General features: G+C 33.4%; 2 protein-coding genes across 2 annotated transcripts; one reads left to right on the top strand and one right to left on the bottom strand.

The window, feature by feature from the left end:
- The first annotated feature begins 6,720 nt into the window (after nucleotides 1–6,720).
- On the top strand, nucleotides 6,721–9,727 carry LOC106440438 (probable trehalose-phosphate phosphatase G). The gene is made up of 9 exons (XM_048762664.1): nucleotides 6,721–6,951; nucleotides 7,608–7,675; nucleotides 7,762–8,145; nucleotides 8,235–8,375; nucleotides 8,466–8,537; nucleotides 8,622–8,735; nucleotides 8,816–9,052; nucleotides 9,141–9,374; nucleotides 9,471–9,727. The coding sequence occupies exons 3-9, from the start codon at nucleotides 7,918–7,920 to the stop codon at nucleotides 9,531–9,533; spliced, it is 1,089 nt and encodes a 362-aa protein (XP_048618621.1). The 5' UTR covers nucleotides 6,721–6,951; nucleotides 7,608–7,675; nucleotides 7,762–7,917; the 3' UTR covers nucleotides 9,534–9,727.
- Nucleotides 9,728–9,747: 20 nt separating this feature from the next.
- Nucleotides 9,748–11,014, bottom strand: LOC111214277 (protein INAPERTURATE POLLEN1). Its single transcript, XM_048777061.1, has 2 exons — nucleotides 10,371–11,014; nucleotides 9,748–10,272 (listed from the first exon to the last, which is right to left on the bottom strand). Exons 1-2 carry the CDS (start codon nucleotides 10,794–10,796, stop codon nucleotides 9,913–9,915), a joined length of 786 nt encoding a protein of 261 aa, XP_048633018.1. The 5' UTR covers nucleotides 10,797–11,014; the 3' UTR covers nucleotides 9,748–9,912.
- Nucleotides 11,015–12,164: the final 1,150 nt, after the last annotated feature.

The following is a 12,164-nucleotide window of genomic DNA, read 5'->3' as shown; positions in this document are numbered from 1 at the left end:
GCTTGAACTTGGAAGTTGATTTGGTTTAATCATCTTATAAACGTGTCGTACAAATAAGACTTCCTAAAGTAAGGTCTATTGTTTTGTATATTTTAAGAACTCATTGAAACAGCTTGATTATTATGAACTAATTTGACGTTTACATGGTTTCAAACGCTAAAAATTAGGGCAGCTCAAAATTTTCAACAACTATGTATGTATTTTAATAAAAATAAGATTTGACAACAACGTCGGGTAGGCGTCGACCAACTAAGTAACCTCCCTAAAAATAAACGAGGGATTTATTTAATTGGGTGTTATATATTATATATAGAGTGATTGAGATATTTCAACCGTTTTGAAATAACCAAATGCTCGTGCATTTAATAATAATATACATATGGCCTGGCCTAAACTGGTCATATATTACAAGATACTCGACGTATTCTCCAAGATTTGCTGAGCCTACTAGTGCTTATTTCTTCCCATTTCTTTAACGCGCAATATGCTTCCACTTGTTAGCTAGTATGTTGCGCATGTGTAGTATAAATGATCATTGGTCATTTATCTTTGTTCAGATCCAATATAATACTATTGGAAATGTTGTTCACATGAAATAATATTATGTATTCGGTGGCCTAATACTAATCCTTTTCCTATGTCTGTTAACCATTTGAAGAAATACAAACCTCAATAAAAATGTCACGTAGCATGTGCTATATGAGTTGTTTCTATCGTTAGTGGATCATGATTGGTGGATATAGGATCTTTTGGTAAAGTTCCTGATCGACCAATCGAATTAGTTTGTTATAATGAAGTGGTTCCTGAGTTCTTAACTATGGTGGATAAAAACCCATAAGCATACTTGAAAAAGAAAAACTTTAGGAATATATACAGTATGTTATGGTATGCATAATTCTTCAGAAAGTTACCATGAAATTGCCATTACATAGGTAAGTCGTAGCCATTCTTTAAGTACAATAACAAGAATGTATCAATTCTAGCTACTAGCATATTTACCAAATGATTTACGATAGACTAGTTTTCTTAGATTCTGTTACAACATTATTCGAGTATTTTAGTAATCGGGTGCAATGCAAGATCTCATAACGAAACGAAAACAAAAATGTTGGAACATATACGATATACTCGAATGTATATTTATGAATTGAGATGCGTGGAGACACATATGCAGGTGACTTATAACCACGTTATATGTTATCATATAGTGTCTTCTTATCATTATCAATCTGATAACATGTGGACTTTGACAAAATGAGCTTATATTTAGTGGTCGGCACGCATGATTTCTTTATCAACAATTTCTTTATGTGTTATTATTATATTGTGATTTGCCAAACCAAGTACCATCGATACCAACAAAAGAATAAAGGTTACTACAGGCTGTTTTCCTCTGTACAATAATAAAAAATAATATTGCGAAGACTAAAACATAGAAGAAAAATGACTGTCTTTGTCTTTTTCAACTGTATGTTTACACTGGTTTGTCGTCGGTTTACATTGCAATGCCAGAGAATGGAAGGATCTGAGTAGTATTACAGCCAATATATAATATGTTACATTAAGAATTAAGATACATTGAATCTTGTATTTTTTTAGCACAGACAATAATCCCCTATATATTAAAGGAAAAGCACTTTTAAAACTTACCATAAAAGTTTATTGGCAAGGAATGTGATGTGGTGACGTGGCTTCACGAGAAACTTTTATTTAATAAAACGCTTAGGTGTCACGCAGAGAACGCTTCTTACCAAAACTGTAAATTTAATGCGTTCATACTAACATTACTTTAAAAAAACTTCATATCATCTTTATCATTATTTTTCTCGTCAAACACTTTTACGTGATAAACCTTCAGCTTCAACTTTGATTAGTTGATTTATCAATCGTCTCAATATAATCATAGCATCAATAAAGCTTCCTTATTTCTCTATATGTTTCTGTTAAAAACGATAACCTATTTGATCAATCGCCATTAAGTCGACTGATCCGTAGAGACGACAAAACGATGAAACTTTAGTATGATGCCAAGTGTTAATGAAATAACCATTTTCTCCATACATGCCTTCATGCATTTAGTAGAGCACTCACGTTCTTGAGAACCGTCTCTCACTGCTGAAAGAGGACGTTGAAAATATATTTCTAGATAAATGTGTCGTACTCGATTTTGTTACTGCTCGATGAGGTGATATCTGTTTCGAGGAGATTCAATCATTGTAAATCGTTTCAGTTTAGTGTATTAGTCTTCTCGAACAAGCAATATAAACATCCGAGTGTCACCACCTTCGCCGCCATGAGAGCTCTGCATTAGACGATTTTGAAAATGAGGAAAAAATTTCAGGAACGAACCACCAGCAAGTCTCACATGCTGGTCGCATCCAGAATAACCTTTACAATTTAGAAAGATCGAATAACCTTCATTTTTTCTATTATGCAACTATGTTTTCTGAATTTAAAAAAACTATACTTTTTTTAATTTCACACAGTTATTGTTTTGTTTATAATATGTTATTGATCCATTTTTTTCGATTTTATTTGTTAAATTCCTAAATCCATAACTATTACAACGTGATAAGCGAAATAAAAAAAATTATTTTCCAAAGCTTCTTCTCAAATGCAAACACCATATATCAAATTTTAATATTAGTGCACCCATTATACCTTTAGTTCTATCTAACTATCGCTTAAAGTATATCTTATGTTATACATAATCATAATATATAATTTCAACATTAATATAGACATCTTATTCCGCGTAAAGCGCGGGTTACTATCTAGTCGAATGTATTAATTATGCACTCGCACTAAGCCACTAATAAGTATCTTATAATGTTTTTTTTTTAATCTTACAACATTCAATTATTTAACCAGAAAAAGGAGAGAGAGCAGGGCTGTCTTTTAGCACGTGCATGTGGAGCGGTCGAACAGGGTCCAAAATTTTAGAGGGTCCATAATTTTTTTATTTTTAGTACTAGCTATAAATTTAAAATCATATATTTATTAAAAATAGATAACTATATTTAATTTAATTTTCATATTTATTAAAAAATATATATAAATTATAAATTTGATTTTGTTTACATAATCAACAAAAATGCAATAAGTCAGGAAAAGATTAACATTTATATCAATTATATATTTTGGAAAGTGAAAAATAGATGTTGTTGTTTGATTTAATATTCAAATTCAGAAAGTAAATATTATAATTTGATAATATTTAGGAAACTATTATTAATTAGTGATTGTAAATAAAGAGGGAAATATATAATTTTTCAGCAACTTTTACAAAAAAAAATAGTAAACACAAAAAAAAACACTAGCCTAAGCTTCTATCGAGAAGAAAACTGAGGAGTCTCCAACTTTTTGTTTAAACAAATCAAGAGTCCACGGTTTTATAGATTATAACTCTTGATTGTGGATACAAAAAAAATCAAAAAAAAAAAGAAACTGAAAAATTCATAGTTCCGAAAAGATGCTTTTAATAAGTTTTTAAATATAAAAAAAAAAGATGTTTCTTCCACTCAAATTAAATTGGTATATTTATTATATATTATAATAATATTTTAGCAGAAAAACATAAATTATTTTGGATTATTATAAAAGGTCTTTTTTTTTTTTAACATGGTTTCCATAGACTTTGAGACGGCCCTGAGAGAGAGAATAAACAAATGGCGACTCGACAAGGTATCGATCTATCAAATACTTTAATTGGAACATCGAAAGAAACATATTTGTATAAAGTCCGAATTCATGAATCATGTCATTTTTAGTTGTCATAATGGCGTCAGCATATGTGTTGTGACTCGTCAATCGTCATAGGTGCAGCGTAGGATACACGTGGAGAACCTTCATAAGATATTTGTAAGACAAAAAATAAATTCTAGCTGGTCTTTTCTGTTTTTTTTTACATTAAATAATTATTCTATCACTTAGTTTTGAAGTGGAACTGAATCTTTTCTGTTTATATTTCAATTTTGTTATTTTCACTTGATTTAATAGTAAGAGAAAATAGATGCAAAACCATGACTTCTTCATTGTTATTTATAATTATTATAATTCATTTATAAATGAAGAAATTATTTCTAAAAATAATTATGCCCAGCTCCACCATAATCCATGAAAATATGACTAAAATAGCATAGAACTGTTGGTTACCTTACCTCCACCAACAATAAAGTGATCACAGAGAGCAAATCTCAGCCGTGTATTCAGTGCAGGGCCCTCTTTACAATTCAAACTTTCTGTTGGTCATTTATTTATGAGTTTTATGATGGGTCCCGTGATCTTTAACTCTTCATCAGTTAACAGTTTACACCGTAAATAATGGCTACTTTTATTATAATCAAATATCCGAACCAAAAAGTTACACGTTCAGCCTCAGCAATCACATTATTCCGTCATTTTCATCACGAAAATATACTTTCATCAAATTATGCACTATAAAATTTCAATATATAAGATGTGATGTGTGTATCTGAAATTGGTTGAATGTCTAAATAATTCGCGAACCTTGTATAACAAAATGGCAAATGATAAATCAGATGCCGGAAAGAGACAACGGAACTAGAAAAAGCCAGTTGATTTGTGGGGGCCCATTAAGGCCCAACTAACACGTGGTTACAGCACCATCTTAAATGTAACACATGGCGCTTACGCTTTATTCAACTCTCTTGACTCGTAACCACGTGTCCTTCAAGAACCAGCTCCTTTTTAGGTAACGAACTAACGTCCGCCTTACGGTTGTTGTTCATACAACTAGTTTTAGTTTTTATTTTTTTTTTCATTTTTTTTTCTCTCAATTTGTTGCAATAACATTTTATTAGTGGAGGAGTTAGGTTGCATGGAAACGGAAATGGATACGTTGAAACGAAACGTTTCAAAACGTAGAAACGTGATTTTTGATTTTTTATGCTTTGGAAACATTTTAGAAACATCTCTATATATATATATATATAACTGATTAATATTTACACTCATTTTTATTATGTTTACTATATCTTAGAATACAAATAAACAAATATCCATTCTATTTAATCATACGAAAAAATAAGTCATTATTAAACATCAAAATCATATAAAAAATTCAAAATAACAAAAACGCAGTACTTAAATATTAAATAGTTTAACTAAAATAAAAATCATAACAACAAATCATAATTAATTGGAAAGTTTTAGCGTTTTCAGAACAGAAACACGAGTTTCCAAAATAGAAACGCAAGTTTCCACTAAGTTTTCAAACTGAGATTTTTAAGAAACGAGTTTCTAATGCGTTTCCACGAGTTTCCGAAAGATTTCGATTCTGAAACATTTCTGAAACGTGAAACGTACCTTCAACCGAGTTTCCATGCAACATAGTGGGGGAGGTTTCTTCTCCTTATGCTTGGTTCTCTCTCCTAAATCCGACACAGAGGAACGGCTGAGATGAAACGTCAACCGGAGTTTCTTACAAACTCACTTCCGGTTAGCAAGTTTGATTCTGAGAAGCGGTGATTCTTTCTACACCACCATCGCCAGCTTTCGTTTCTGAGAAACGGTGGCTCTGACAGCACCGGTTTCACCGGCTTTCGTCTCTGGGGAAGCGGTGGCTCTGACAGCACCGTTTTTTTGCCGGTTTTTTCTCTAGATTGATCCAAAATCAGTTCACGATCTACGCTTTAGTCTTTCTTTACCCAATCGATTCTCGATCTGAGAATCCATGTTGATTTCTTGAATCGATCGCAGATGATTGATGTTTTTTTGGAAGCGTAAATCCATGGTTAGAGATCTGCAACGATTTTGGCCTCCATGGTGGAATTTGGTCGCACTTTTTCTCTGACTCCACCGGAAGATGATGTTGTTTTCCAGTGGATGTTCGATTATTTGGCGACGAAGGTTGCATGCCGGTGAGGTGAGGGGGCTTCGATCTTAGGACACGCGTCCCTCAAGTGGTGTTTCGGTCAAAACGTGACGACCTTATGACGGGTGTTCTTCAGAGGTGAGGATAACAACACGTGTTCTGTGTACGCAACACGCATGAGTGAAATGGCGCTTTCTGGGTTTAGGATGATGGGCTTACGGCCCAAAATAGTTGCGGTTTGATTCGCACGTTGAATTTTACGTTTGGATTTTTGTATCGTATTGGACTTGGTCTTATGGGCTTTGTCCCTTTAATAAATTTTAGATGAAAAAAAAAACATTTTATTAATCAACACGGTATTAATAAATTACTTTTAATGTGTTTGTGGAATTTTTATAGTCATCTAGAAAAAAATCTAGAACCGTTAGATATGGTAAATTAGACGGCTGCTTCACGCCGTTTGAAATATATTTTACTAGTATAAAGATTTGGAACTCACAAGAATATTATATAAAATGTTAATGCATCGCAAAACCTTACCAAAAATTTGAGATTTGAATAAATGAAAGACTCCGCACCAGAAAGTTGAATTAAGAAACAAAAGAATATGACTAATGAGGGACTCACTAATCATAAACTAATGTATTAATTTTATTCAGGGAAGCTAATAACGTGAATAATAATAAATTAAGAATTTAAGAGGAGGATGCGATGGCAAAATGGTATATAAGTCAAACATGTGAGGTGGAATCGAGTATTAACAACAGCTTAATAAACCTTGTTAACCACGTCTCTTTCTCTCTCTTTCTCTCTCTTTCTCTCGCTGTCTCTTTGAGAAACGGACCTGTTTTTTTTTTTGTTTAAGAGAAAGGGAGTGTATAAATAGCAAAGCCCATTATCCTTCATTTTCTCCCTTCCCCTCTTTCACAATCTTTTCCTGATTTTTCGTATATTCTCTCTTAAATTTTTTAGGGTTTTCGAGAAAGTAAAACAAAAACAAAATCTCCCTCTTCACTGATCCCTGAGGTTCTGTTTCTTTGAGGAGAAAAAATCTGCATTCTTCAGAGATTTTATCTTCTGGGTTTCTTTCTGTGTTTCTACCTCGTTTCAATCAGGTTTTTAAATCTAAACCCTATTTTGATTCTTAGATTTTTGCCGTTCGTTCGATCTGATTAAGGTTCATTGTTGCGTTTTAGTTATCTTTTCTATTGACAGTTACGCCCTTTTTATTCGTCTTCATCGAAAACTGTTTCCTATGTGATGTGATTAAACTCTCTTATTTCGTAACCTTACAGAATGGTTTATTACAAAACCTTGTCTTTTGTAGTATTAGAATGGTTTGAACAACCAAACTAAAGACTAGGTTTGAGCGATGAAGCTATAAAGGTTTTTGTCGGTAGCGTTATAATTAAAATAATAATATAAGTAAATGGTTGTCATATCAGAAAGGCAGTTGAAAACTTCGGTACTTGTCAAAATCAGTGGCTCCTTTTCTCTTCATATCATTAAACAAACCATTAAGACGATTAGGTGAAAAAAAGAACAAGAGGAAAGATATCAACAAAAACATAACTCCCGTGTTGACTTTGTTATGTTCTGCTTTTTTTATTGTCTTAAAAAGAACTTTATAGAGGTTCAATCTTTTTTTAATTGACCCTTTGTGAGAAAGAAACTTTAAGATTCTGCATTGTCCTGTTATTGTCCCGTTACATTAAATATTCAGAGATTTTGCAGTATGGTTTACTTGTTTTTTGGTGGTCATGTTATACAGGGTTTAAAGTTGAAAGCTCAAGACCAGCCTAAGAACATTTTCCGTGGTGAAGATTTAGAGACGATGAGGTAACGTGAAAAGATAAGCTTTCGACTTTTTTTTTTTGGTTTTTGCGTATTTTTAATGTTCTGAATATTTGTTTTTTCGTGTTCAGTGTTCACTGTTAATGGACCACCGTTCACCAACAAGCAGTGACAAGAAAACATTGAAGAAGTGATTTTTCATTGACAAAACAGTTGGATAAAAACACAAGAACAAGTGCTTTAGAAGAAGATCTCTTATTTGAATACATTTTGGTTTTTGGAGTACGATGGATACTGACCCTGAATCACCAACCAACAAACCAAGACTCGGATCATCATTCCCTTCAGGAAGATTCATGATGAAGACAAGGAAGAAGATCCCTAAGCTGGACGATGTCAGATCAAACGGGTGGTTGGAAGCAATGATTTCCTCTTCCCCACCACGTAAAAGGCTAGTCAAGGATTTCAACGTCGAGGTTGCTCCTGAAGATGACTTCGCTCAACGGGCTTGGATGGTACAACATAACATCTCATTTGCTTCATTCACAAATGTTTTTATTTTTCTGTTGTAATTCTCATTCCTCACCACTTTCATTCTTGACAGCTCAAGTACCCATCAGCTATTACCTCATTTGGTCACATTGCAGCTCAAGCAAAGGACAAGAAGATAGCTATGTTTCTTGATTACGATGGAACTCTTTCCCCAATAGTCGATGACCCTGACCGTGCCATCATGTCTGACGCGGTAAGAACCACAACCCTTTTGTTATTTTGGATGCTCTCTGGTCTGAAACACTATTTTGCTAAGTGTTTATTCTCTCTATATCTCTCTCAGATGCGTGCTGCTGTTAAAGACGTCGCCAAGTACTTCCCAACAGCAATAATTAGTGGTAGAAGCCGTGACAAGGTTAGACCCTTAAACCTATATCAGCCCTATCAAACTAAAAAGTTAAAAACGCTAAACAGTGTAGAGGGTTTGTTAATGTGCCAGGTTTACGAATTGGTAGGACTAACCGAACTCTATTACGCCGGTAGTCATGGGATGGACATAATGACTCCTGCTAATGTTAATGGCTCCCCTGAAGACACCAACTCTGACCAACAGGTGAAATTCATTGTACCTCAGTTGAACTATATGATCAAACAAACTCTTCTAATCTCTTTGTTCCTTGTTTTTGTCAATAGGGTGAAGAGGTAAACCTCTTTCAGCCAGCAAAAGAGTTCATACCGGTCATCGAAGAGGTTTATAGATCCCTCGTGGAGCTAACTAAAGGTATCAAAGGTGCAAAAGTGGAGAACCACAAGTTCTGCGCTTCTGTGCATTACCGTAACGTTGATGAGAATGACTGGCCACTCGTTGCTCAACGTGTTCATGACCACTTGAAACAATACCCTCGTCTGCGTCTAACTCACGGTAGAAAGGTACTTCTTACTTGGAACATATAGTCTAATACTGATCATCACATATATGTTAAGTTAAAATGACTTGTTATGGTTTAATATGATTCAGGTTTTAGAGGTTCGTCCTGTGATCGAATGGAACAAAGGAAAAGCAGTTGAGTTTCTGCTGGAATCTCTCGGATTAAGCAACAACGGTGATTTTCTCCCAATCTTCATAGGAGATGACAAGACTGATGAGGATGCGTTCAAGGTACTAAGGGAGAAGAAGCAAGGATTTGGAATCTTGGTATCCTCTGTACCAAAAGAAAGCAATGCTTTTTACTCTCTTAGAGATCCCTCAGAGGTACAAATTACATAATATAATTTAATAGTCTATACCATCGTATATATGTTACATTATTTATGTAATGTAATGGTTGGTAAAATGGTGTTGTTGCAGGTGAAGAAGTTTCTCAAGACTTTGGTGAAATGGAGAAAGATGGAAGACTCTACAAGTCAATGATGATTGTGTAGGAGTATCAGAAGAAGCTTCATTCAACTCTTGCTTTCTATTTTTTTTCACATTTTAGTTTTCTATATCTTTAATAGTCTCTGCTATTATATCTTTGAATTGATCATTTTTTTCCATATTATCCATGAATTAAGCTGTATTTAAAATCACACACTTTTCATAATTTATTTAAACGCTGGAAGGAAGGAGATTGTGTCTAAAATGGTAACCGAAACAAATCCTCAGTTCATATTAATATTCTGGTTCAGCTTACAGATTAAGGCATAAAAGAGAAGCAAAGCTAAGGAGAAGTACAAAAAACAAAGAGACTCTAGAAACTACATTTAGTATCATATCAATCCCAAGTATATAGTGAAGGAAAGTGGGACTACTAGATAGAGTTCTTAGCTGCAGGACCAATATGCATTTGCCTATCTAAAAAGATCTTTCGGTTCATTACCTTCATAGCATCCCATTTCTCCCTTTCATCTTCAAAGCTAACAAAACCATATGTGGCTCCACTTCTTCCGTCGAAGCAAATCTTTGCTTCCTTAGGCGAATGATAATTACATTTAAACCGCTCGAGTAGCAAATCATCCGTGGCCTCTGGGGCCAAGTTCCCAACATATATAACGTGATCCTGCTGGTGCTGGTTCATGGGCGGTGGTGGACGCTGAGGTGCATCATGCTGCTGCATCATGGGCTGGCGGATGAGAAGATTATCAAATAGAGAATTCTGAAATGCCTGATCCTGCAAAAAACACATAATCTCAAAATATAAACTCTACTACGTACTACTAGTCATGTCAAAATCATCCTTAAAAAAAAGTTGGTAAAACTCATTAAGACATGGTGTTCTACTAGTCTCGAGACTGTTTCGTTGATAGTGTTCTCGAACTCGGACGACAGGTCTTTCCACGACGCAGCAAGATTACTGTAAGTGCCGATCGGATCTTGATCGAGTCCGTTGATGAAAGACTGGACAAGGCTGGTGAAAAGACGAGGGTTGATGTCGCCGAGGAGGAGGATCGACGTCTCGAGCGAGTTGCTGCGCCATGAGGGGAGGAGGAAGTAGAGGATGGTGTCTCTGTTAGCGTAGTGGTTTAGAGTGTCGTAGTATGAGTGTATGTCGCCGAGGACGGCGTCGTTCTTGGCGTCGGAAGGAAATATCAGTAAGGGAGGGAGACAGCGTTCGGTTAGGTGTTTGGACCAGTCGGTGTAGAAGCCATCGAGTTGGTTGAAAGGTCTGTTACGGCGGAAGAGATCGCCAGCCATTTCTCGGAGAAGACGACGACGATGATCGAGACTCTTCTTTTATTTTGCTCTGTTTTCTTTGGGAGGGAAAGGATATATAACGGACTCGTTTCAACTTTATAACCAACTCGAAATCTCATTAAAATTCAAGATTCGCTTCGGTTAATTCACGTGAACGATGCCAATTTATAACGCAACAAAACCGGATTGGTTTGAGTCTAATCAATTCTAATCTCATAAAATTTCATTTGGTTCGCGGTTAACTCACTAGAACCATGCAAATCAAACCTAATTTTGTTTATTTATTTATATTACTAAAACTGAAATACAAATTAAGTTTGTTTAGAAAGTTAAAAAAAAAGGGTTTGTTTGGAAATATGTACAGCAGTTTAAAAAATATGTTTGTTTGAAAACATGAATAACTTTATAAAAAAAATATAATGTTGTTTGGAAACATGAATAACATATATTAATTAAAAAGTAATGGGCTTATGTTATTGATAAAAATTGGAAGTTCTTATATTATGAAAAACTATCTATTTGAGTCAACTTTAAAATATACGAAAATGGACTAATCTAATTACTTAAAAACATTTTTTATCTAAAATAATCATAAATAAAATTTAATCCTTATATACATATTTCAAATCAAAATAATAATTTAAAGTTGATTTATATCAATAATTGATTTAAAATATGCATACATTCAAACATTTATTTTTACTAAAATATTTACCAATAACCATTATTAAAAAAATGTTTTCAATATATATAAGAAAAATATAATAAAAATTTCAATTTCATATACTGACTTAAGTTATGGTTTTAATATTTCACATTAAATTTTAAAAATATAATATATGTGAGTATTTATACGATGGTACATATAAAATACTATTAATTATATGATTATTTATATAATGGCACATATAAAATAAGATTAATTATACGATGACATATATATGATATATAATAGTGATTAGGGTGGGCATTCGGGTATCCATTCAAATTCGGTTCGGATCTATTTAGATTTCGAGTTTTCGGGCTCAAAGATTTCAGCCTCATTCAGATTTTTCTAAATTTTGGTTCAAATTCTATTCGGATCTTTATGGGTTTGGGTTCGGATAACCCATTTAAATTATTTTTAAAAATTTTAAATTCATTATATACTTTAAATTTCTCAAAATATATAAATAAAATAATATATCACATATAAATTTGAATAACATATGTGAGAATACCTAAACTTAACATATAAATTGGTTTGGTTTAGATATTTGGATCGAGAATCAATAATTATTTTAAGTATTTTTGGTGTTATGAGTATATTTTAACTATTTTTAAATAATTATTTTTGACTATTTGTATATATTTTCAAGTATTTAAACC

This window comes from Brassica napus, chromosome A3, assembly GCF_020379485.1.
Source record: "Brassica napus cultivar Da-Ae chromosome A3, Da-Ae, whole genome shotgun sequence".
Classification (NCBI taxonomy): domain Eukaryota; kingdom Viridiplantae; phylum Streptophyta; class Magnoliopsida; order Brassicales; family Brassicaceae; genus Brassica; species Brassica napus.
Note: the sequence above shows the minus strand (reverse complement) of the source record. Positions and strands in the feature narration are given on the sequence as shown.

Excerpts from the sequence above, each read along its gene's own strand:
- LOC111214277 (XM_048777061.1), bottom strand. The coding sequence starts at position 10,796 with ATGGCTGGCGATCTCTTCCGCCGTAACAGACCTTTCAACCAACTCGAT. Across the intron at positions 10,273-10,370 it reads CGAGACTAGTAGAACACCAT|GATCAGGCATTTCAGAATTC; the intron begins GTCTTAATGAGT and ends TGTTTTTTGCAG.
- LOC106440438 (XM_048762664.1), top strand. The coding sequence starts at position 7,918 with ATGGATACTGACCCTGAATCACCAACCAACAAACCAAGACTCGGATCA. Across the intron at positions 8,146-8,234 it reads TCGCTCAACGGGCTTGGATG|CTCAAGTACCCATCAGCTAT; the intron begins GTACAACATAAC and ends CATTCTTGACAG. Across the intron at positions 9,375-9,470 it reads CTCTTAGAGATCCCTCAGAG|GTGAAGAAGTTTCTCAAGAC; the intron begins GTACAAATTACA and ends GTGTTGTTGCAG.